The sequence below is a fragment of the Hirundo rustica genome, chromosome 1 (assembly GCF_015227805.2).
Source record: "Hirundo rustica isolate bHirRus1 chromosome 1, bHirRus1.pri.v3, whole genome shotgun sequence".
Taxonomy (NCBI): domain Eukaryota; kingdom Metazoa; phylum Chordata; class Aves; order Passeriformes; family Hirundinidae; genus Hirundo; species Hirundo rustica.
In genome coordinates, this window is record NC_053450.1 from 137,394,228 (window position 1) to 137,420,894 (window position 26,667).

Sequence of the window (26,667 nt, forward strand, 5' to 3'; positions counted from 1 at the left end):
CAAATATCAGTAAAGGTATCTAAAAGTAGCAGCTGAACAATGTAGAAATGCATGAAAGATCATGAGACAAGGCCAAAGACAGAGATTGCAAGATTGGTTATGAGTCTCCAATTATCTTTCATGTTGGCACGCCATCAGATACAACAATTGCCAATGAGAAACCCTGCTGATCTCAAAGTACAAGCTCCATAAGAAACAGCCATGGAATCTCACCAAAATAGATTTGGTTCTCATTTATGGTATTAGAGACAATTGTATAAAGGTCATGGACAAATTCTTCTTTTGGCTATGTGCAAAATAACCTTTTGGATGGGTTGAAAAATATTGGTATTTTTGGCCACAGGTGTTATCTTCTGCTGGCTCTTTCTAAGTGTGTTCACTTAGAAATGACATTTTCTTGTAAATCACTGGGATTATGTTCAGTTACTTAGCTCAGGCACTTATTTCTTCCCTGTAATGGGAACTGTCTACAGGTGCTCAAATCTTGGCTAGCCAACTGGGTTAAAACAGAAACAACCTCTTGCTAAAATATATTTATCTTGGGAAGAATCTATTCAAGACATCACCACAACAATAGATTCAAAGAGAGACACATAAAGCAAGCTTACTAGTGCCAGAACAACCAGGAAAATAAAGCATATTTCCCATCCTCAATATGGCAAGTAGTAAAAAATATCTGTTAAAAATCAAATCAAGCTGACAAAGGAATGTTGAAACGGCTTGGAATACTGCCAAAGAAAAGATCAGAACAGTTACAGACAAAAAATGTGCACTTTGCATTATCATAAGAAGTGAAAAAAAACCATAATGTGCATTATTGCCATCATCTATTAAAAGAGTTGAGAATATAGTAAAAACACCAAATAAAGATAATCAGACATGACAAAAGGTAGTACATTTCTGTCAAAGATACATTTCTTTCTTTGTTCAGATTTAGGACTTCAGTCTGAACACCTTCTCCCTCACCCATTCTTAATCAGAGCTGCTTGTATGTATTTACACAGCACCCAAATCCTGTAGACTCCATAAGTAACAACCACCACAGTAACATATTACTCCAGTGAATGGGAGAACATAAACAAGCACAGTCTACAATTCAGATGACTTAGTCTTCTAAAACCATAGGTAATTTAATGTTGTACAGGCAACTAAATGGTTTCTTAAAAGGAAAAAAAAAAAAAAAAAAAAAAAAGAAGTAACCCTTTAGATAACCATTCCAATGCACCATTTTTTCACAACTGAGAAGCAGAAATTACTATTTTTAAAAAAATATCTGTTTATCTATTTAGATAGAATTCTAAATAGCTATTTAGAATGCAATGATTCAGAATATTGTCAATTCATCATTTAAGTCTAGTGCATACAGTAATGACACTAGAATGACTACACCCTTATTCAAAATTTTCCTACATTTTCTTCTAATCAACAGCATCAACTAGGTACATAATGTGGGTTTGTACCTGAGAATGCAGGTTTGTCAAAGTATTCTAATATTAATCCATGTTAAACCATAACACACTATATAAACTTCCCAGCTGAATGTTAGCCCTGCTTCTCAAGCCTCTGAGAGGATGAGAAAATTTAGTTATGTGGGAAAGAGAGAACACAATAAAATTCCTTGGATTTTGTGTTTTTGTGTTTGGTTTGTTTTTTGTTTTTAAGATAAAAAGACAAAAACCTGCATAGTTAAATATGGAAAAAGTACTTGAGTCACTAAAATACTACATTATACTTGATTTACTCATTGAAAAGCCCAAGGTAAATGTGGGCTGTTTTCTGATTAAAGTCTGGTTAAAGGTGTATTTCATTCAGTTACGTTGTGTCATTCAAGAGAATAAAATAAAACCAGATTCACGTACATTTTGTGAAAAAACACAACACACCTTCTTTAAAGCACTTAAATAGGAGATAACAGGGCTTTGGAGCCAACAGCATTACTGAAATTGTGAAAGAGAATTCACAGTAGAATGGCATGGCACGCAGAAAATGTGCAGTCTTTGCTTTCTTAATCAATCAGGCAATACCTTACAAAGTTTCTGGTTGTGACTACACGAGGATATGACGTTAATACAGGACTGTGAAGTCTCAACACACTGCAACAGTGTTGTTAGTGAAAAGGTGGCAATAAAGGGTACCTCCTTCATCAGATGGCCTTGTTATCTCACTGCAGTAAGAAAAGGTAGGGTTCGTGTCAGAGCCATCTGATTTATAATCTCCCAGACTGGTAGAATGTAAATACTGCTTACTGTAACGGCTTGCTCTTTCTACAAAGGTAGAAAGAAATAAAGAATATCACAGTAAATAGATGGCAGAAGTTCAAAGACAAGCAACAACATACACCCCATCACTGCTAACATTGTTATTCATACACTGATGGCATTAAAATTAGAGAAGAGTAAATTCTTTGAAATTTTGTATTGATTTTGAGCACCATTAGTTCCAAAGAGTGCTTCAAAATCTAATACAACTAAGCTTGTTCTTTGCTTTAAAAGAACAGCAGAAATGGAAGGTAGTATAGAGATACCAGAAGGAGAGGTGATAAACATGAAGAATATAAAAATTGTTGGTGGAAAATAAACTTATTCCTTTATTCAGCATGCATACTAGTGCATGTGGCAATGCAGCTGTGTGTTGTTCAAAAGAATATTTAAAGTTCCAAAGCAGCAAAGGAAACGCATGTGAAAAATTAAACATTCAAAATAAACACCCCTATGCAGGAAAAGAATCAACAAACTTGTAAAGCCAAAACCTGCTCCCTGTTACTTCATTGCTTTCACTCCTTTTCCATCTATCCTAAAATTATGAACACCTTGGAGTTGCAACTAATAGAACAAAGCATAATGTCATGTGCCATAGAGGCAAAATGTGCACGGAAAAGAAATCAGTTTCAAAACAGGTCACTTTCTATAACTCTGAATTTTTATAAGGTCCAACTACTTGAAAATTCTACATATAGAAAGGACAAAGTGGGTCAATGCTTTTTAAATGGCTACTTGTAAGTGGCATGAATAACTTGTTTAAGGTAAGATTTATTTCACTATTTCTTATCTCCACATGTGATTACAGCTGAAGTTCCTATAAAACACTGCTTTTAAACTACAACTGTTATAAATATATATGAAAGTATGCTTATAAAACATATGGCTGGCATATTGACCTGAAAATTTACAGTATCAATTTAGTTTCACAAACATGAAAAGCTGAATAGGGGAAAAGTCAGGATATAAGCAATACCAGAAAGCATATGCAGACTCCTAGACTGAATATTGTCCTCCAGAGGATCAATGTCGAAGATGGAGCCAGGATCTGTGCGCCAAACTTTAAGATCTTTTTCCAAAGCACAGAAATTATAAGACAGACAAACAACAAAGGAAGTAAAAACATGAAGGGAATGAATTTTAACAATCTGCAATCAATTTCCTTCATCTAGAAATTAACCAAAATATCTAGATATTCACCTGAAGAGATCAGAAAGACTGATCTCCTGCTTAAAAGAACTTAATGTATTCATTTTAAGCACTGATATTATTTTAAGGAGACTTTTGCTCCCAATTTTTTTGCATTTTCTAAACATGACCATAGTTTATTTTTAAGTCTAAATAAATGGAAACCAGTTAAGCATCACATATTAGAGCTCTCTTCCAGTAGCAGAACCAAAATCATCAGAGCTATAAGATTGTTTCCCCCAGCTCACCAGCAGCATCCTTATGTGTGGAGATGCTACAGAGCATGTCCCTACAGCTGACAGTTGGCAGTATACAGCTCCACAGCTGGCAGAGACGCTACAGACTCTCCTCTCCATACAGCAGAGATCATGTCAGCATAAGGAGAATCACAGCCATAGCTCATCCAAAATAAATTTCTACTAATAGCTTGATTCATGTAAACTCAGAAGTATCCATCTTTCTTAATTAATATCAAAAAAAATGAACTAAGGCAATAAATTCAGCTGTAGAAATCTTCATCATACAGATCTACCATAAGATAAGAAGATGCCCACTCCTGAACTTAACAAGTAATTCCCTGTGCCAGTATGTGCCCAGGTGCCCAAGGAGGCCAATGGCATCCAATGGCCAGCATCAGCAACAGTGTGGCCAGCAGGAGCAGGGCAGTGACCATCCCCTGTACTGGGCACTGCTGAGGCCACACCTCGAGCTCTGGGTTCAGTTCTGGGCCCCTCGATTCAGGAAGGACATTGAGGTGCTGGAGAGAGTCCAGAGAAGGGCAGTGGAGCTGGGGAAGGGTCTGGAGCACAGGTGTGATCAGGAGCAGCTGAGGGAGATGGAGGTGTTTAGCCTGGAGAAAAGGAGGCTCGGGGGAGCTCACCACTCTCTACAAATACCTGAAAGGAGGTTGTAGTGATGAGGGAATAGGTCTCTTCTCCCAGGTAACAAGTGATAGGATGTGAGAAAATGTGCCAGGGGAGGTTTATATATTGGATATCAGGAAAATATTCTTCACTGAAAGGGTTGTCAAGCACTGGAACAAGCTGCCCAGGGAAGTGGCTGAGTTACCATCCCTGGAGATGTTCAAAAGATGTGTTGAGATGATGTTTGAGGACATGGTTCTGTTGAGGGCTTGACAGTCCTGGATTAATGGTTGCATTTGATGGTCCTAATGTTCTTTTCCAATTTAAATGATTCTATGATATCTGATATGTCTAAAATTAATAAATCTTTTAATCTCATCAAGTCAGTTTCAAATAAAACCTTGATATAAAGTATAATCAGTCAAAGCACAAATCTACCAGATCATACATTTTTACTATAGAGTTTCTTTTTGGGCAGACCTGCCTGCAAGATTTACTCCATACACTGGAAGAAAAAAATCTGTCTTCCCATCTTTATTCTTTTGCTGGTTTGAGAGGTACCAAGATAAGTAATGGGTTGGTAGGTAAGGTAGGACTATGAGGACCCCAAATACGTCATGTTTCAAATGATTAATAGCCTATATGCAATGGAAAGAACAGGCAGAGTTAACAGAATAAATCCCATGGCTTTAGAATACATTCAATGTATGTATACTATACATTATCTACTGCAACTCCCATAAGGTGAGGCATAGTGCTAACTCCTTCCTACTGAGATAAATTAAAGCCAACATAAAATCTTTCAATAAACTATGTGCTAGTCCTAATGGAGATAAATTGTGCACCTACATAAAGTACTGACAGGCATGAGAAGGGGTAGGGGAATTGGTGAATGCCCAACTTGTCCTGTTTGATCATGCCTTAGTAAGTGAAAATATAAGTATGGCTTCATAGAAGCACCAGTGCAAGAGTCATTGATTTGCATTGATTTTATCCATCTCTGTAATCTGAAATAACATACACAGAATCAGAATCTTGGCAATATATAACACAAATCAGCTTTAATTCCCTGGTAACTTTTGCTAAGGTAAAATAACCTTATACTCATGTGAGTATTGTGGTTCCTCTTTCGTAATAGATCCAAAGCTCACTGACATCAATTTATCTATGGTTTTGGAATGCCTTAGTAGGGTTAAAACCAGTGTCTATTTGCCAGAGTAGTGTCATTAATTTTAGTAACAAGGCATTTGAATGTGTACTTTTAGCTTCACTAATAATACATTAAAAATCAACCAGAGGGATTCTGACACACTTTTCCAAGCTGGCTGAACAATTTTCAGCTACAAAAAATACTCACGAGAGTAATAACTAGGTTTTTCACTTTGCAAAATTTTTTGGAGCTGCCAAGGACATTTCATGAGCAGGGAGCTCACTGCTTCTCTTTAAACAAGGAGATATTAATTCCAAAAAAGCATTAGCTGAAATACTTCAGGTTTGTCATGGTCTTTTTCCTATAAATAGTTGTACAATTTTTGCTGTTTGGCAGGCATGGGAAATTAAGTATTTCTGTGTGTTTTCATACTGGAGTATTTCTAAGTCATCAATAGCACTAATATTTCAGTTCTTATAATTCAAAGATCAATATCAGGGATGTCCTTCATTCCAATCTGCTTGTGCTAGCAAGGCTTCAGCTGCTGAACATGGAATTGCTCACGTGGCTCTTACACAGGGCTACAGTACACATGCAGTGCAGCAGAGACCAGGAGGTTTGTAGCATAAAGAGCAAATTGCAAACAGAATGTCTCACTGAGCTTTTACAGGAGCGTTTTTCTTTTTCTTTGGCTGCACCACAACTATGAAAGTGAATAGTGATGGAAGATCAGCACCTGCCCCAGGCAGAGCTTTCTTAACACACACTTTTGGGAAATCCCTTCTCATATAAGGGTACTGTAGCTACAGACACATAAAGGATGGCAACAAAAAAGGAAAGAAATATACTTCCTTATATGTGTGGGAGACTTGTTTGGAGACTTTAAGGAACAGACTGAAAGAGCATTTGCCAAGAGTAACATAGTTAACCTTGCTCAAGGCAGGAGAATGGCCTATGTGAGACACAAGTTTCAAAACATCACTTCTCAACACCGGTACTTGGCTTACCAGATATCTAATGAGTTAGTGATGAATTACAGCTTGAGATACTTTAAAAGCTGTGTGAAATTGTGAAACATGAGGTAAATAGATATGTGCAGTTCTGGAGAAATTTCTGACTGACAGAAGGGGAAATTTCAAACTGGCCTGTAATATTTAAACATTGAAATCTTGCAGAATCAATTTTAATCATCTTTCTTCTGTGTAAAATTATTATGTTGTTATTTTGACCTTCCTTATAGAGTCAAAATTTAAATTTAAAGTAATAGTAGAAACTATCCATTTTTTTTTCTTAAATTACAGAGCAAATAATATATCTCCCATTTATTCCCATTATGGCTTCTCTAGAAGCTGACATGGAAGCTGTAGTTCAACCATAAGTTTCCTGGTGAGGAAAGAGAGAAAATGAAATCTGGAGAGCACAAACTGGGGCTTTTATCTTCCCCACCATGCTTTCAATAACAACAGAATTTAACAGCTTACCAACGATTATTCCAGGTCTTCTATCCATTTCAACAATATGTGGATGCACACCTTTATATGCCGCATCACTCACAATTTGGGTGTTTTTCCGTACACGCTCTGTTATAGGATCATCTACCACTGGGGTGAAGCCTCTGCCCTTTGTCTTCTCAAAGTCTTCATGATATTTTACCTAGGAAAACAAGGAGAAGTACATTTTTCCCCAGGTTGTAATTGGTAGCAAATGGTTATTCTGTGCAGGAATACATATATGTTTGGTTTATGAGGCACTTATATTCTTTGACTTTCCACCATAACAGAATTGTTATACACATAAGATATATATGAGATTGGATGGTCAGCCAAGTATTTTCTATCACCTTAACTAGTTTTTCTGATATTTTATTATCAATTTTGCATTTCTTTTCCATTGACACTGAATTCGGCACTAGCTCAAGCAGCAAAGCATCATCTTACTATCACACAGGACACAAAACAGCCCTGCCCTCACGAGGTCATCTGGTCCATTCCCTTCTTCTCTAAAATGGGATAGCTGTCTACTGATGCAGACAAATACATCGTCAGTAAGAAATTTCCAGCAGCAGTAGTTCTAAAGAACTCAAGCATTTTCATTCACTGATAATTTTGATTACTTGCACAATATTGAAAATATATATACTGCTCTCTTTTTTTATCATATATCAGCTGGCTTTAAAAAGATTTTTAGAAAGAACAACAATTATTCTAAACTGCCTGCTTTAAAAAAATATTAGAAAAAAGGACATTAGGGTAGAAAGTGTTACAGCACAAAGTGTTGGAACAAAACCCCAGTATTAGTATGAGTTATAAAGGTAGTACAGTTGATTATGCATATTTACATTATAAATAACTTAATCATCAATTAATTAAATTGAAAAACATTCTCACACAAGCTGATGCACACAAAATAACTCATTCCAAGAATCAAAGTCACGCAGAAACCAGGAACATGCACAGGCACAAGGTGAAGTGTGTCACCTAATCCAATGAAATTGTGATGCTCAAATTATGTGTGTACATTTTTAAAGGAAAAAAAAAAAAAAGAAAAAACAAACCAAAGAGACGTTTAACTGTTAGAAAACTGTTTATTAGTATTTTGAAAATGTTCATTACACTCCTACGCAGTTAGCAAACACTCCCTCTACAGGCGTAAGAAGAAAATATTCCTTCCATACCTGAGGAGAGAGTTTCATTAGTTACCTATATTAATGGAAGGCAAAATCCAGTGGAAGTCAGGTGCCATTCCTTAGAACGCTCTAGTCATAGGAAGAAAGTACCCTACCATTGAGATGTTGTTTTGTGTTTCTTTGACATGCCTTAGCTCAGGTGTGTCTAGAATCACACTACGTCTACCTTTCATCTGCCTCTGATCACTGCTGTACTTGACCTGCAAAACAGCAACAACAGCACAGGTGAATTTTTGTTTACAGTAGGAAGGATGGTGAGAATCACACCATGAAATAGCACCTTTCCAAACCACAATGCACAACAGTTCTCTTCCTTCTTTACACTCATGTAAAGAAAGGTAAATTATTTCACAGTGAGGCTACAGATGAGCTTGTATATTAGTAAAGCCAAAAGGCACATTTATTCCATCAATCTCCTTCTCGAAAGAACGTATTTATTTAAAAGCTTAAATTTTTGACTGTTTGAATCACATAAGTGAAATCATTCATTTATCAACTGAAATATAAGATAAATACTAAGAAAACACCACCATGACTTAGAATACCCTTAAAACATATTTGTATGGCTGATGACAAGCTCCCTCCTTATTACCGAGACAGACAGAGAGTCTGTTCTCAGTCTGCTTCCACAGTGGGATTACCTGAGAAGCCAAGGGAATTCAATTCTTATAAGAGGATTAATCCTTTGGAAGGCTTCTTACTCCAATTCAATGGCTAGTCTTTACTAGCAGCACAAAGCAACATGTCTGGGAAGAATCTGAATATTTTGTTTCCTAAATGAATGTTTAGGGTCTGGGTTTTGTGCATCAGTAAGCACTGAATCTCTTCCATCACATTTCTCCTGCTTAGCTTATTTTGTGGCATTTTACAGACTAATAAAGATGTAAGGTTAATTATCTGTTAAAAATAAGAAGGGAAAAAAAACACTCAAAATTCTAAAATACTGAAAGCAGCTGATCCTACTTATTGGTTTGGGAGTGAGTACTCTCACAGTTTTTTTCTGTCTTCTTGAATTCTTCTACCAATGTCCTCTCTTAGCTCCTACATCGCATCGTAACCTGTGCATTGTGTTAGTTAATATTTTAGATTTAGCTATGTATTCATACGCCAAGTATTACTTCTCAAATGAGCTGTGCAAATCTATTTCATCATGCTTTTTTGATGAGAAGAAAGATGTATCGAAACTGTCTAATCCTCCTTAAGATTATGTATTGGCTAAGAGAGCACACCCATGAAAATACATGTCTTGGTGTCTGTGTCTCATAGGTAAGTTTGAAGTAATGTATGAGAAAAAAAAATATATGGTACTGCATATTCTTCAAAGCCTTCTTAATTAAACAGTAAATTCTTGTAGAAAATATATTCAGCTACATATGCTTTTGAATATAAGGCATTTTCTGGACAAAATAATTACAGCCAACATAGGTTGATTTTTATCTTTCTCATTAACATAGAGGAGTATTTAACCCTATAAATCTTGAGAAACATAGTGAATGAGTCACTTGGCAAAACACATTTCAATTTCACAAATTAAAAAATTATTTAAAGTCTAGAACTGTTGTGAAGTTTTCCTCTTATTTTCAACTACAAACCTCAAAAATAATTGACTTTGGTAAATATTCATGAGCATTTTAAGAACATGATTAAGATACATGCAGTTCCAATGTCAGGTTCTGTTCCTTTGTCCTTAAACATATTCCCTGAAAAATCCAGCCTACTTTTCACTCCTACACTCAGTTCTAATGTGTTCATTACTTGCAATTCTCTTCTGCCACAGTGATTCTGCATGAAACCTCTTCTATTTACCATCTGCAGTGTCTTTGCCACTGATGGTGTTTCAGTGTTGAGGACAGACTGCAGCATAACTGATCTTATCCTTTACTTCACCAAGCTTTTTGTTCTTCTTCCTTGTTCCTTAATAGAATTATCTCCTGCTTCTTACACTACTTCAGTAGCAATTACATTTTATTACCATAAGAGCCAAGAAATATGTATTATCTTACTCTTTAGTATTTAGCAATGGGACCTATGAAGAACTACTCAGCTCTAACACGGGTGGCATGTCACAGAATGATGCTGCCATGCTTTGAATCACAAAGAAAAAAAGACATTTGCAGTGAGGTTAAATTCTCATTTCCCTTTTTTTCTTTACTGCAATTCACTCCTGCAATCTAGCAACTCAAATTTGGTAACGAGACAAAAATTCTTGAAAGAATGTCTGACCTCTATTGACTCTCTCCTTGAAAAATACTGACACCAACACAACCACTTATTTTTTGCAAGACTAATCAGACAACCCTGAATATGTTTGTTGCACATTTATGCAGTCCATGTCCTCAAAGAATAAAACAAATATCTCTACAGTGAATGACACAGTTGGATTTCTTTGACACAGCAAATGTAAAAGGAAAAGCATATACATGTTTATACTTCTACACTGACTGAAAAATCTGAATGACAAACAGATTCAAACAACTTGCCGAGCTGATATTATCTTGATTCTTCCTGACTCTCTCCATCTCAGGAGTGACACTCACAGCAGTAGCTTTGCCAGGCTGTTCTCTGTAGTGAACCTATTATTTAACAGAATAAAATATATATTCATACTATTTCAGGTATAGCAATATCTCCTTGTTTTATACAAAAATGCATGACTTCAAAGGTCATCCAGGAAACAACTGAAAAGCTAAAATGCATCTGAAATTTATTTAAGTTTATAAAACTTGATTTTTGAAAGATAACCTTGATTTTTTTTTTCTGTACAGGCTGTACATTAATACACTTCTGTGGATATATACCCACATATGCACACTATATCTTGGCATGTAGCAGACTGGTCTTCGGCTCTACAGAGAAATAACTCCTATCTGGAAGGGTTTAAGCCACATATAATGCAATAAAGGCAAGTAGAGCACATCAAAAACTGAATTTCAGGAAGATGCACTGCAAATATATATTCATCAAGACACAGAAATTCCATAAGTTCTCCATCTATGTTCTGAATTCTATATACTACATATTTGAAGGTGATTAAACATGGAGGGTGCAGCAGGTCAGACAACTGCCAATTGAATCCTAATTAAATAAAGGCATTTATTTAAACGTACTGTAGGAATGTCCCCTTTATCACTTTATAACCAAACACAAAGCATTAACCAAATACCCACTCAAGGCTGGAAGAGGATCTAGGGGACAGGATCTGGCATTGACAGACCAAGAAATTTAATGCTAACTTTAGCCCCACATGCTGGGAAGTCAGATGTGGTAAATACTCGGGAACAGATTCTGGCAACAAATTCATACCAATTAACATATTTTTGATGCAAAATAACTACTTCCATATGAAAGCAAGCTCTTGGTTTTAAGTGATAAAGTTGACTGTGCAGATACATTATGCTTATAATTCTGCAGTGCACTGTGGCAGTAAGGCATCTATCACTTAAATAATTGTCTTCCAGCACAACACAATTTTGGTCTGTCCACATCAATGTATTGCAATGGAAAAACTAATGTCTTACAAAAACTATGGTAAGCTTTCAAATGGATTAAACTTGCAAATTAACATTTATAAAAATAAAATGACTATTCAAGAATTAATGTTTCTAGAAACGGCTGAAGTTAAAGAAACTTCACTCAAATCTATTCCAGTGACTTTAAAAGAATTTAAGCTTTCCAGTGAAATTTGCACAACATAAAAATTGGTGAAAAGTAAGCAACAGTGTGAGCAAACAACAATGTGAGCAGAAAAACTATACAGACTGGATTGAATCACTTGGGAAAGCAGTTTTTTGAACAAAGTACATTTTAGGAAAGCTAGATATAGCAACAATAATTCAGAAGTTGAGTTAGAGGAACAGAATTCTTGAAAATTGTAACTCAAAATTATTTCGGTGAATGCAGCAGAAAGCACCCCAGTGAAACACTGTAGCTATTTGTGGACCCATGAACGATGGCTGCTGACGGCAGCTCTCAGCGAGGAGAGTGCCCGGCCTCTCATGGACCCATTAACAGGGCACAACATCATCAGGGCACAACATCATCAGTGCAGGAAGGCAGTAGCATGCTCCAGTCCTTGCCTTCATTTCCATGCTCCTGCAAATGGTTATATCAGCCATTAAATACTAAATTCTGGCGGGAAGGTTACTGATGAACCAGAGGGAGACAGGTAAGAGAGGAGAAGTTTGAGCACAACTGTAGCTATTTTTTTTACAAAGCAAAGAAAAATAAAACTGGAAACAGATATTCTGTAAAAAAAAAAAAAAAAAAAAAAAAAAGGAAAAAGAAAGAAAAAAAAAAAAGGTCAAGATTTTCTGCAAATATCCGAGGAAAAGAATAACATCTCAAAGCATTGTAGCCATTTCTTTAACAGAATGTGACACTTCACCTACCATTTCCCAAAAACCAAGCAAAACCTGCTTTCTAAGAGGTTTTCAAGTAATTCCATTACTTGAATACCAATACATTACATTAGTTTCCCCCTGACTAAAGGAAAGTTTCAGAAAGCAAAACATTGTATTCAACTTCTGCACCCAAAAAATTATACAAAGTATGAAAGGATAGCAACTTCCCATGCTGACATTCTCTTGATTCCTCTTGACTCTTTCCATCTCAGGGGTGACACTCACAGGTGTAGCTTTGCAGAGCTGTTCTTTGTACTGAACCTAGCAAACATGTCAGAAGATGTTACAACAGTGATTTCCAAGTAACAGAAATATGTAAGTGTGCTAGACATCACTAAAGAGCACATTGCACTTGGATGTAAAGAACCATTCCTTAATAATCAATCCAATCTTTCCACACAATGCTTAGTAGTTACCCTCTGGCACTTCTATTTCAAACACAGACACTTGTTATTTCGACAGGAATACTTCACTCTCATTATTATGAATCAAAGTGCAAGGCTAAGGAGTTATCATTTTACCATTAATTGATTAAATTGGTCTTTGTGGACAAACAGAAACTACACAAACACCACAGACTTAGTCACCAAGACACAAATACATTTAGGAGAAAAGTGTGCAAGAAATGAAAATGGGGCACACATTGCTAATATTCTTCTGGTTTTCCTTAACTCTCCTTAGTTCAGGTGGATCAGAGATAGTTGTTGCATGCCGAATTTCTTCCTTGTATTTAATCTGGACAATAGACATTACAAAAATATTATCAACTTAAAAAAGAGAGAGACAGGCACTAAAACACATCTATACACATCTATACTTTATACTATAATACATAAATAAAATACATCTATACTGTATAAAACACTTTATACTCTCTCCCTTACACATATTGCACTACTAGACCACATCTAAAAACACCATTGGCCTGAAAAGCAACAGTTAAATATAATTTCTGAAAGAGTCTCCTAGGGTCTCTAATGGATCATTTGATGCCATGCGGCAGAGAGCATTTATAACAATTCTAGTGTACTAGAACTCTTACACTGGGAATATACATCACATGGGATGGGGACTATTTCCGCAATAATTGGGACGTTGCATATACCACTTGGAGATCCACACCACTTTGACAATGACTTGGTCTTCCTATTAACTGGCTATCGACCCTACCAGAGCATTTCAGAAACCAAGCCTTTTAGGTGTTCCTAAAAGGGTGGATGGCTTCAAAGTCTCATTGAAGTTCTCTAAAAACTCATGCAGACACACAGGTGAGGATGTAATTGTTTGGATTGTTGTTGCCCTTGCAGGTGCTGTCAGATATTTACTCGTTTTTCCCTAACATTTAATTTTCAACTCTCTTCTCAAGACATGGTACTTCTGGAGAATGCCCAGTTTCATAGCACAGACAAAACAAACTTGTTTTTCTCTAAGCTCATACTTGGAAGCTGCTTTGACTGAAATTTATAAATAAATAAAACCAAAACAGCCCAAAGTACAGACCAGGAATGGAAAATTTGAGTCCAGACAGCTTAGGACTGGAAAAAATACTAAAGTGCTAGAGAAAAAAAGGTCCTTTAATAGAGACTATTAGGTAAGTTTAAGAGTTGGCAGTGCTACTCATCCTTAAAATGTTTCAAAATGTCTGTTACTTGTGTTTTAGTAAGACCTCAGCTTTGTGGTATTGACTGACATACCACGGGGGTTTCCTCACAGATTACACACTAACAAAAACACAAATAGAATCTTCTCCCAAAGTGCCTCTGGTTCCCAGTGCTGTGTTCAACACCGACTGCCCTCCAATAAAAGCAAGTTTTTAAAAAGTTCTTAGTTGTTTCTAGCTTCTCAGTTCAGATTCAGCTACAGTCCATGGGTCTGTGGCTTGCTTTGAGAGTTCTGTGAGATCTTGTCTTCTTCCAAAACAATCTCACCAAACAAGTGAGACTAGCTCAACTTCCTTGGCTGTCACCACCTTGTATTTTAGGCTTTGAACACAATTCTGATGTTTATCTCCTACATATGTAATCTGGAAGCATCTGATCACTTTCAGAACATGACTCAATGGACTTATTTGTGTGGTTGGTTGCACTGTAAGCATTATTTTGTAAGTGTTTCTCTCACTGCAAATTTGCTTCACATTCCACATTCTAGTTTCATTCAGTCCAGAAAATGGTTTTAAGGCTGTCCCAAGTTCTTCTGGCTAAATTCAAAAATACATGTAAGATATTTAAATTGAATGGATTTGAAATTAGTGTCATTTACTCTTCCTTTGGGACTCCTGTAAATTACACAATACCATTTCCCTCTTGCCGCACAATATAATTTCCCTCTCACTGACATGTAATTTGAAACATTCTTGTACATTTCCTTTAAATTTGGCATGCTACACCTCTAACAAATATTATACAAGACTAAAGTAATTTCAAGTACACTACATGTAATAAAATACCTTTTGTAAAACATTAACTCTACACAAAGACTAGCAAGGTAAAAGCCGTGCTACTTACATCATACCACTACACCACAAATGCTTTTTGTACTTCCCTTGGTAGATTTTTGTTCAAATGTGTTTACTAGCATACTGATCAACCTTTCTTTTTCTCCCTCTTCACCACTATTTAGGATTTCTAGAACAGCAAGGATAGTGTACTTTTTTTTCCACTTCACTTTGAAATGTATTGTGAAAAAACATTAGAGTAAGACTTCTCCTTTCTGTGTGATTATTCTTGAAATACGTCTGTGGTAACTGGAAATTTAAAAGCAAAATAACAACAAAAGCCCAAACAAACAAATAAAAAAAACACCCCTCACCTTCAAATCAAGAAAATCAACAGCTTCCCAACCAGCAGGTTTCAACTATTCGCTATATAACTATTTCAAGATTTAGGACACATAATAGTTTGCACTGTGACTCAAAAAAGACAAGATGAAAAGGGATGGAGAGAGCAGAAAAAAAAATTCCAAGGAAAATAAGAGCTTTTCAAAATTTTTTTGAAATTCTCTACTGACCTTACTTTGGTGGGAAATAAGGTGTTCAACACTATTCACTGGACAATGAAGTTCTATGAGAAAAGATGTCCAGAGTCCCTAATTCATATTTTGCGAATATTTAAATACAACATGATATCATGTTGATACACTATTTTCAAACTTTACTCTTAAAAAACATCTAATAATCCGAGAAGTCGTGTCACAAACATAAAAATTGCCCCAGAGGAATCCCCACAAATATAACAAAGAAGCAAACAATGCAGTTACAAGGGGTTTGCTGCTTGGCAGTCACTTTTCAGGGTTTTTCCAAGTTTGTTATATATTTATCAGAAGATAATGTTCTATTTGAAGAAAACAGTTATTGTGATATTTTATTTTCATTTGCCTATTAAAGTGCCAAAGACATTTGGCGTCCTTAGATAAACAACATCAATTCAGAGCTAATCTCATCAGATTCACAGGTCAACTTGTCACCAGCATGTAAAGAGGCACCAACTCTCCACTTTTTCACATAGGTGAAGTCTGAACATAGTTTTTCTCATCTTGAAGTGCAAATTGTATCAAGTCCTATGCAATACATGCAGTCTCTAACAAAAAGCTACAGATTTTCTTTTTTGTCACATGGTATTTTTCTAACCTGCAAATACAACTGCTGCCATATGGGAAAATGCATCTCATGTTTCTCACTCTTGAGAGACAACACACTTTCCTCAAATATTTAGTTAAAATATTTTCTTATTTTTCTTAATACTTCAATTAGAATCTCTACATTTGAACACTGAAGTACTACAGCAGAGGGGAGTTCTAGCTGCGCTAGAATGAAAATGAAGAAATTTTCAGCAAACAAAATTTAAAAAAAAAAAAAAAAAAACAACTGGCCCACCTTCTACTCACATAAGAAGAATTTATGTTAATAGCACTTACCGAACTAATGTTCTGTTGATTTTTCTTTACTCTTTCAATCTCTGGAGTATCTTTTACTGCTGTGCCAGCTCCTACTTCCTTCTTATAAAGCACCTTCATTTCCCCAAAAGACAAGATAATTATGAGACTGTTAGCAATGCAAATACTAGGTCTCATAAAAGGGCTAGGCCATTTTCCAAGTTCCAAATTGGTCTGACTATAAATCTTGCTAAGAAAGCAAATACTTTAATTTTTCATAAATAAGACTAATTATCAATAATTACAATAACATTGTTTGTTTTCAGCTGTAACCCAGATAATATATTCTCATCCTTTAAACTGCCTTCAGTATTTTTAAATATTTGCAATGACATGCTTAAATTTGGGAAAAATATTTACATTTATATAATAAAGTTTTACAAATGTAACTTTATGCTTGAGTAATTTCATTAATTTCAATGTAATGGAAGGTGCACGTACATGCAGGATTTTATTTGGTTTCTCTAGTCTTCAGATCTTAAAATACTGTGAGAAAGTGAACAGACATTACTATTATTTGTAAGTTAACAAACTAGAAAATTGAAATATTCATGGAAAAATAACCATAACAACCAGAGCTACAATCCAAGTTATGCAATTTTTGACTCCTAGTTTCAAGCCAGAAACCTGAGGACTGTTTCTAAAAACAAAGATACACATGCTGTTTATAAAATTCTCTCTGTTTCAATTGTTTCAGTAAAGGATAAACACAAAGCACATCAGTAGAATCAATCATTTGAAGTCACTGAAAGAGACAGTAAATAACTGCTCCACAAATTCCAAGCATGGTTCCAATTTAAATATCCATGGAGCACCAGTTCATGCTGCAAAACTCCTAAAGCAGTTTTACTCGATTTTCGGTATTTTGTGTCACAGCTGTTGCCACTCCACTAAGCATTTCCAGTCAGTGTAAAAAACAAGTCTGATCCTAGAGTTAATAAAATTAATGTTTACCATTTAGTATTTCTGCCTTTCTTAAATCAAGATTTATTTAAGTTTTCCTATCAACAAACCCTGAACAATAAAAACATCACTCTTGATTAATTCCTCCTGCTTCCTTCAAGTCCTCCATAGCCTGGGATGAATACTACTGCCAAATATTCTAGAGAAGAGTGAAAGTCTGCAATTGATTTTTTTATTCAGAAAATCTTTAACAATCTAGAATTTTGTTTTACCATGTGATAACAGAGACAGTTTATGAGTAAGAACTTGAAAATTCTCCTGCACCATGTCAGCTAGAAAGATTTATGTTGTGGACTGGACTACAATATACTTTTCTCCACTACCAAGGAAGGATTGGTAAAATATGTTGGAGGGAGGAATTTTTCTATGAAAGAGATGACTGTGAAGTAAATATCCTTTTATAAATCATCCGCCAAATGAGCTAGTGAGCTAAAAGCAGCAACGATCTTATCTGCAGAGCTAGTTGTTATTTTCTGTTCCTTAAGGCAGAGAAATACTTCAGACAAAGTCCAAAAAATCAGAAGACTATTAGGGGTCATTGGGTTTTTATTCTATTTGGGCTGCTTCCAGCTGTATCTTCAATCAGTAATAATTTACCTTCATCATCTAAACTGCACAGAAGGATGAAAGATTAAAACATAGAGAAAGAAGAAAAAAGGCAGTTCAATCACTACTGTAAACTGCTTTCCTACATTTGGAGGACCCAGTTCACAAACAGAAACAGGACAATCACAAAAGAAAGCAAATACAAATCACCTCAAAGAGAAAATATTTTATTTCTTATTATCTAGAACACTAACAAAGAGGATAATTGTCAGCCTTGGCACTGAAAGCTCAGACTGCCCTGTAGGGCTGCAAGGGGTTCGGACGTGTCAGAGCCGTGTCAAGGCTGGATTAAGTGGTGATGCCTCTCTTAATTAAGCCTGGTACCCAACTGTTAGTGAGTACACACTGCCAGAGCCACTGACCGACTTGAGAACTTCATCAGAAGCTATCAAAGGCTGGAACAGGGAGCAAAGCAGATCACAGGGGCTAGTTCAGGTCTCTCAGTTCCAGGGAGTTTCAGTCTAACCTGACAGGACACCAGTGACATGAGAAATGGTGATAACCACATCACACCATCCTGCAGAGCACCATTCTGAACCAGGAGCCAACAGGTGACAGGAAGCAAAATCGGGCCAGTGGGCCTGTCAAGAGCTCCTAGAAAGATGCAGCTTTCAGCTGTCCTCATTCAAAGGAATGAAAAGGGCAGGTGATGGCTGGAGGTGTTGCAGGAGTGACCACAGCCTGGAGCAGGCTCAGAGAGGTATCTCCTCTGCTCTCCCAACAGACTCCCCTCAGCTTTACAGGGGAGCTGCAGGCAAACGCCTCTAGGAGAAACTAACTGAGTTTACTCAGTTACCTCTGAGAGCTGGAGAAGCTGAGGATATCTCTAAGAACCTGTGGGTCAAATAATACTAAAAATATTTAAGTATCTTATATTCCTTTCTCTCAAATCATTGGCTTTATTAGTATTACTTAGTCTGCCATAAAAACCAGCCACTGACTGGCTTTTTGTTCTGGAGGCTAGATTTACTCCTCTTTGTTATATTACAAGAAAGGCAGAATTACGAACAGCTTTAATGGGCCCAAAAAGGAAGTGGAACTTAATACATCCCAAACTGGGCAATTTTAGAAATCTAAGCTCATAATTTATATTTAGGGATAAACTGAAACTTAAATCTAGCATAAAATTTTAAAATATACCCAGTGTAATATAAAATCATTTATATATATATATATGTGTGTGTGTATATATATATGAAATCTGATCTCTTGTAATTTTATACCCCAGTCTTGATGCTCAGTATATATGATAGGAAACAGATGAAATATCTTATATGTATAGTAAGAAGCCTTCGAATTTTTTTTCTGTTTTAAATAAAGTATTTCCTGGGGCTTGATGGAAAAAGAAAAAAAAAATATCTTCATTTAAAAATAACTGTGGCTTGGCAAGGTGGCATAAGTGGTTTAGAAATTCAAAATAACAGCGTCACACCTAGAAAAGCTGGGTATTATTTTTACTGAAAGAAATGAGTGATACAGTTTTTGCCAGGAAAATTATGGAAATGGTTCAAAGGACTTCTACTCATAAGTTCCCTATTTTACACTGTGGCACAAAAGAGCCTATTTAGACTAAAAAATATCTGAAAAGTTACAAGCAAAGAGAGAAGCTCTATTACTCACTGAACTGATGTTTTTCTGAGTACTTCTTATCCTCTCCATCTCAGGAGTGTCTGAGACAGCAGAATAGTTACAGAGCATCTTCTCTGCTTCATCTTTGTACATTTTCTGAAAAAAAAAATTTTACACATCTATGCTTTTTGGGCTCAGGATATCCAAACTGCACAAAAGATGCCTATTGCTGATGAGCCTCCTGATCCCTGTCCAGTGTTTACTTAAATCTCTCTTCTCCATGGTACTATTACCATTGTCTACCCCACACTAAAATATATATATTTAATATACATATATATAAAAAATATATCCTCATATATAACCTATCTTCATACATAATGTATCTTCATATGTATTTCCCCTCTGTCAGGATGTATGTAATGTAACATTAGGTAATTAGGTAATGTGAAAAGAACTACAGGCAGATGTAAATAATTAAATTCAATTTACATGGTGTAACAGGCCTAAAGACAAATAAGATTCAGACAGTTAAGACATTTTACTACATGTAAATTAATTTAGTATGGCTAAGAAAGCCTCTACAGTGCTAGAAAGGAAGCATTTTGATCAGGGTGTGTCAAGCAGTCATTGTTACACAGAATTAAAACATTCACTTTTTCACTATATCTTGCTATCTCTGAAGCCCTTTCACTCACTGTACTTCTGGAATATATGGAACAACTTGCATCCTTTTTCCTATAACTTCAGTCCCCAGATCCTTTTTATATTCTTTCTGAAGAAAAAATAAAGGAAAAAAAAAAGTAAAAAGAAAAAAAATAACATAACTAATACTATGACTCTCTGTATATGCTGTCTTCAAAGCTGTTCTCATAGTACTGGTCACACTACAAAAATAAATTCTTCAGTTTCTTCTATTTAATATTTTTATTGTGCAATGCTTGCTGTTTTCAGCTTAAGAATTTTTAAGCGGATTCTATGTTTTTAACATTTCATTCTGTTTTACTTTCAAAGTAATCTTAAAGCAATTAATTCTTAGCAATAAATACTCACCTGGCTGACAATTTCAGAAGCTTTCTTGGCTCGTTGTATATCAAGGGTATCCGTACACACTTCCATTCCCTTTCCTTTAATTTCATTCTCCAAGTCTTTCTTGTATTCTTTCTAAAAAGAATAGCATTGGAAATACAGCTGACAGCCAAATTCTTAAATTTTTCCCAATTTAATCTATGCAATTTCACTGACCAGCATTCATAAACCACCAAGTAACTGATGATTCAACAGCATGAGTTTTGTAGAACCTATCCATGCAATGTCTGTAGTTGCTGATGGGTTAAAAAACTCTTTTAACAGACTGCTCACTTCAAATCTGATGTAGCCTTTCACATTTACCTGTCTCTGCAATTTTGGCAGCCACAGTCAGACATGAAAATTTCTCCCTCTGCTGCACTTTGCAAGACTGAGGTCATAATGCTTTAATAACTCTCTGTTTATCACTTGACCCTACCTAAATAAGTAGTTATTTAGACCTAAAAGCAGCAGGGCCCCCAGTGACCAAACACACCCCAGGGCAGGCATGGCTCATGAGGAACAAGCACAACCTGCAAACAGTGATAGGGAGGTCTAAGTTCTGGGAAGTCTTCACTTTCCCCCTTACACTGATTATGCAACTGTCCAACCCTTTGCAGCTCAATGGATTACCTATTTAGAGAAATCTGTTTTCAGTACTGCCTAGACTGGTCACCACCTGGAATTCTCAATCACAATAATTTGTTGCATTCTGTCAAATGGAAAGGTTACCCCAGGAGCTGTACTGACCATGCTTGCAATTTCAGAAGCTTTCTTGGCTCGTCTTATCTCAGGTGTATCTGGACCAACTTCCATGCCTTTCCCTTTGATTTCAGTTTCCAAGTCTTTCTTGTATTGCCTCTGAGAAGATAGAATTTATACATGATGTTCACAAAATCCAGAGAGTTACAAGGAGATTTTTTTTTTCACAAGACACTCAAATTTAGGATTTAGTCAATCAAAACTTTCAAGAGTCACAGTTCTCAAGACTATTGGTAAGCTGTTGTCAGAAAAAACACAAACTACAGGAGGAAAACTTTTAGAAGATATTCAATGAACGTACAAACTTCTATCAATGAATTTTTAATGTGACAGAGGGTGGGAGGAAATCAGCCCACGCAGCTTGCTACAGTTATCCTCTAAAGTAAAGGGGAAGTTCAGCTCTACAGAGCATGGTGTAGTAAGTTGGTCCTTGGTGCCAGTCTAATTGAAACACATTTTACTTTTAAGAACATATTTTATTTATGACAAGAATACATGTTAGAAATTTAATACCATACAGAATTGCTTCCAGTGAACTTCCAGATCAGGAAGTTGTAATTTATTCATTTAATAGGTCCTTCCTGAGCCATAGCCATTAGGCAAGTGGCAGTCATCATCCTTGATCGCTGCTTTTTTCTCACAACATAAATTATAAATAACCAATGACCTGAAAGCAAAATTAATATTTCATCTTCAGCTTATCCAAGCAAGGATATGTACCTTGTTCATCAAAAAATTATATTCAAAAGTAATATGTATACATATTATATTGTATACAATAGTTGTAGGGTTTTTTAATAAAAAAAATGTTCTCAGCCAGTGCTATTTCTACTACTATAGTAATGATCATCCTTTTTTCTATTCTAGTTCATCTCTGCCTGTGGAAAACTCCTATTTTTCAAAGTAAATACATATTATACATATGATTTTAAAATGCCCCTTACTTTTCTTGTTTGTTCATTATTTTAGGCTGTACATTAGTAAGAAAAAGAAAGAACATATGTTTGTAGTCAATACAATGGTTTGATCACTAGCAAGAACATGGGCAAAAAGATTTTTGGTCTTCCATCTCTGCCTCACTCTGATATGGAAATAAATGCTATAAAACAACTGTCTATTTCGCAAACCACATTTTTTTACAAGAATTGTAAATTAACCTGTAGGAATACATCATCCCTCAATTCGTCTCTGCTAAAGGTGGGACAGCAGATGTTTCCTCCAAGCTTCATAATGTGTAAAACACCAAGGAAAAGATAATCCCCGGAGTTACAGCTGTATGTTCCTGCACTTCTTTACAGTGGACAAATTGGCCCTATCCATGGAAATCCCTCTGTTTTATATGGATATGGATATATATATGTGTGCAAATAGACATATATATTATATATATTTTAAAATATGAGATTAATATAAAATAGATTTTTATATATATATATTTATATATATATACACACACACACACACACACACACACACACACACACACACACACACATAACATTCAGAAATTATTCCCCATAACATGAAGCACAAGCTTTGCCTTCCCTCTTCCCTCCCTACACCCTCCAGCCCCATTGTTGCTTCCCAGAGACAGCCTTGGAAGTCTGGAAGACCACCTGAACTCATGTGCTGGGAAAGCCTCAGCAGAGCCCAGTTCTAAATGCTGGATTTACTCACCCCACTAACAATCTCCAATGACCTTTTACTTGCCTGATAATCTGAAATATCTGTCCTGTGGGTTTGGGTTTTTTTATCCAGAGCTTTACTATATTTTTCAAGCAAAATGGGAATAGCCTTGGTTTCAATACTTACATGTTTCAATGTAGATTATATTAAAAAAAAAAAAAGATTGAATCTTTTGAGTTTAATATAAAGTGAACCTTCTGTGATATTAATAACCTTGACTAGAATAACATACCTCATTTAGTATCTGAGCTGCATTTTTCACTCTAATCAAATCTGGTGTATCTTCAAACACTGTCATTCCTTTTCCTTTCACCCCTTCTTCCAAATCTTTTCGATACTCTTTCTAAGTATTTAAAAAAAAAGAGAGAGAGAGAGAGATAGGTTTCACCAGTTCTTATTTTGTGCAAGATCTTGAAAAGAAATGCCACCTATTAAACATCTGAAGAGTCTCTTTGAAATTTCTATGAAATATGAATTAGTTGAAGTACAGATTTCAGACTTAAAATAGAATTGGAAATCGTGAAATCAAAAGGAACAATGTTGAAAAAGTAAAAAGATTTTAATGTCATTGTCGATTTTTTATGCTCTTGAAAATCAGCTGTGTCCTATACTGCACTAGCACATTGTGTAGGGGCCTCGTCCGTCTCTAGACAGATATTTTAACTGCAGTAGCATTTGCTTTCTGCAGACCACTATATGCTGTGCTGCAGATTTTACCTCGGCCCCATTAATGGCATCCCAACCAGGATGGATTCCCTAAACTCCATACTAGGACCTGTTAAAACAACCTCTTGATAAATTAAAATGTAGAAGCAATATTCCTACCATATCACTCCTGTCCCTCCTAGACACTGCACTGGTATGACCTATTAACATTCAGCAAGTGCAGCCCCCAGAGTACTCAAACGTTCAGTGTAAAATTCAAAGCACACTAGAACCTGCCAACAGGCATTTGGTTCTTTTTGCTCTTCCCAGCTTCCAGGGAGTTGATGTAAGCCTATTGAAGTTCAAGATCTTTAATTTTTGTAAGGATTTTTAATCACTCTTTGCATATCCAGATGAGTGTTAAGGGTTTTTGAGCAAAGAAATTAGAAGAACATTGCACAAAATATTTATCAGAAGGGTTTCTACAGACTCCTAACTATTTATTAAATTTCATAAGCAGCAGTGAGCATTTTTATCTCTCTATAAGCTCTTTATTTAAATGAAAGGAAACCAGATATTTTCAAAGATTCTTCTCTTGATCATCAGAAGCATGTCCTACAACAAACAAGAAACAATTTCTTCTAATTTATAGCTATTTAACTCAGAACAATTAATTCAGCTGTCTCTTCTGAAGGAGGTGTAAATGTGGCCCCAGAGAAGAAAGTTTTTATTGTTACAAAATGTGAAATATTTGCAGAATTCTCTAAAGTCAGGATTCAACAGAATGAGCTGGAACACAGCTGACATTTGGATTAAAAAATGTCATTGAACAATTAATTCATTTTTAACTCCAGGTTTTTCTTGTTTTTTCATGCAGTAGCTATTCAAATTTTATTATGAACTTTTATGGAAAAACACTGACCTACAACCTTGACTATTAAAAAATACATAAATTTTCTAATCATGAAAGATAAGAATTAATTTTACCTAAGTAATTTTGGGTTTTTGAATACATTCCTTGAATGTGGATATAAAATCATCAGAATTCATGTAGTTATGCATTAATGGAAATATTTTCATTTTCTCATTTTCTTCCCCTTTGACTTACAGGCATGGTTTACTCCTTAAATAAGAAGGCATAAAACGTGAGGAGGTCAGAATTAGAGAACATGTCAATGCATATAGTGCTAAGGAGGAGAGCTACATCAAAATTTCAGGGATGAACATGTAGAGCACATGATATAACTATGTCTACAGTACCCACTTCTTTGGGCATTCGGTGAGCAGCAAGATTAACTGAGTGAAATGACAGCATGATTTGTGTTTTTCCCTAGTGAGAAGGCATATATGAGATGTACCACAGAATGCCACTGTACGAAATAGACCTAGCTTGAGACTTGCCTACCTGACAGTCAGGCTTATCAGAATAAATTATTTATTAGAGGATGAATATTAAAGAAACACCTTAAAAGAAAAAAATTTCTTTAACCATATGAAATCTAGCATAGACTGGAATAAATTGCATAAAGAACAAGGAAAGGAACAAAGTTCAAGGGTTTTTAATTTTAACGTGCTTTATTTGTTTTGGCAAAATAATAAATCTATTCTTAATGCCATAAATACAAACAAGGTGTTGCTGGCTTCCAGACTCAAAGGCAGGATATCTAGCAGCTCTGCTCTTCCCTTCTAGCAGAAGACCTTTTAAATTTGGTCAAATAGTAACCATAATCCACAGAGGCACAGAATACTCAAAACCTAACATGAAACCAGTTTTGAATAATAATATAAAGATACTAAAGGTAGAAGGTGTTGGGGAGGAGGAAGCCAAAAAACTCTATAAATATGATTGCCTATATTCTGAGAATGAGAAACCTGTAGGTGAGATAGAATTGAAAGTAAGTTTTGATGTTTGAGATGTATTAGATACTGGATGTCTGGGAAAACAGTTATGTGACCAGCTGAAGGTCACCTGCAGCCAGACCCAGAGGTCAAATGGAAAGTTCTGTCTCACCCCCAATGTACGGTTCATCCCACACCTGTACCCCTCCCCTGAAGTATCGGGTATCTGTAACGCCATTGGCACAAGCCCTGTTCCAGCCCACCTTGAAGCCCCCTGATAAGGGGTCCCCATGGGGCTGGACACCCTCTTTGCCTGGCACCCTTCCCTGAGGACTTTCCTCTCTTGGAATTTCCACTCCCAACCTCTCCCTTCCCCCACCTCCCTCGGCCTTGCCACGAGCTGCAGCCTAGCGGCTCAGAGCAAGGCCTCCACATCCCTTACAATAAACCTCATCTTCTAAAACCTAACTTCAGAGATCTCTCGTCTACATTCATCCACACCGTCCTGGAGTCCTCAGCAGGAAGAAGCATATTTCTACAAGAAGGATTCTCAGTTATGGGAAAAATATTCATTTTTAGTGACACATACAACTGAAGAACATTTCACAGATCTCCAGGAAATAGTAGGCATACAGAAAATCTGTACCTTCTAACAAAATGGACTTAAAGCATTTATGTAATATCACAGCTCTATTACAGAATCTTGGTCTTCTTTATTTTTTATCTGTAACATGTATGATAGATAATTATTTCATTTAAGGTAGTTATAAGTGACTCTATGCAGTTCAAGGCATCTGTATAACCACAATAGGCTACCATAAATGTGAAATAATTATTCAAAGGGAAAAACTGCCACTGCACACCAATGGAAATCCTTCCTTCCACCCCTTTATCCATCTGAAAAGAGAAGTGATAGTCTGGTTCAGGTGGGCTGAGCTACAGGACTATTCAGAATGCAAAGTTATATGAAGCAATATTTATTCGCGAAGTGACTTGTATGTAGCCACCAAGAAAATTTAAAGTTACTCAGCACTCAGCAGCTCGTAGTGATGTT

At 35.9% G+C, this 26,667-nt stretch overlaps 1 protein-coding gene across 4 annotated transcripts in view; it reads right to left on the reverse strand.

Annotated features, from left to right (window-relative positions):
• The window catches only part of NEBL (nebulette), a 252,668-nt gene that overhangs the window by 24,806 nt on the left and 201,195 nt on the right, over positions 1-26,667 (reverse strand). The window contains exons 17-28 of one of the 4 annotated variants that reach the window (XM_058423375.1): positions 23,362-23,472; positions 21,432-21,542; positions 20,667-20,777; positions 19,665-19,769; positions 16,458-16,550; positions 13,188-13,280; positions 12,713-12,806; positions 10,626-10,717; positions 8,241-8,345; positions 6,941-7,112; positions 3,235-3,327; positions 2,136-2,264 (exon numbers count right to left, since the gene is read on the reverse strand). In XM_058423375.1, the coding sequence (XP_058279358.1) occupies positions 2,136-2,264; positions 3,235-3,327; positions 6,941-7,112; positions 8,241-8,345; positions 10,626-10,717; positions 12,713-12,806; positions 13,188-13,280; positions 16,458-16,550; positions 19,665-19,769; positions 20,667-20,777; positions 21,432-21,542; positions 23,362-23,472 (1,309 nt within the window). The remainder of the gene's footprint in view (positions 1-2,135; positions 2,265-3,234; positions 3,328-6,940; positions 7,113-8,240; positions 8,346-10,625; positions 10,718-12,712; positions 12,807-13,187; positions 13,281-16,457; positions 16,551-19,664; positions 19,770-20,666; positions 20,778-21,431; positions 21,543-23,361; positions 23,473-26,667) is intronic. The other 3 variants (XM_058423376.1, XM_040076114.2, XM_040076124.2) reach the window with 3 other exon arrangements.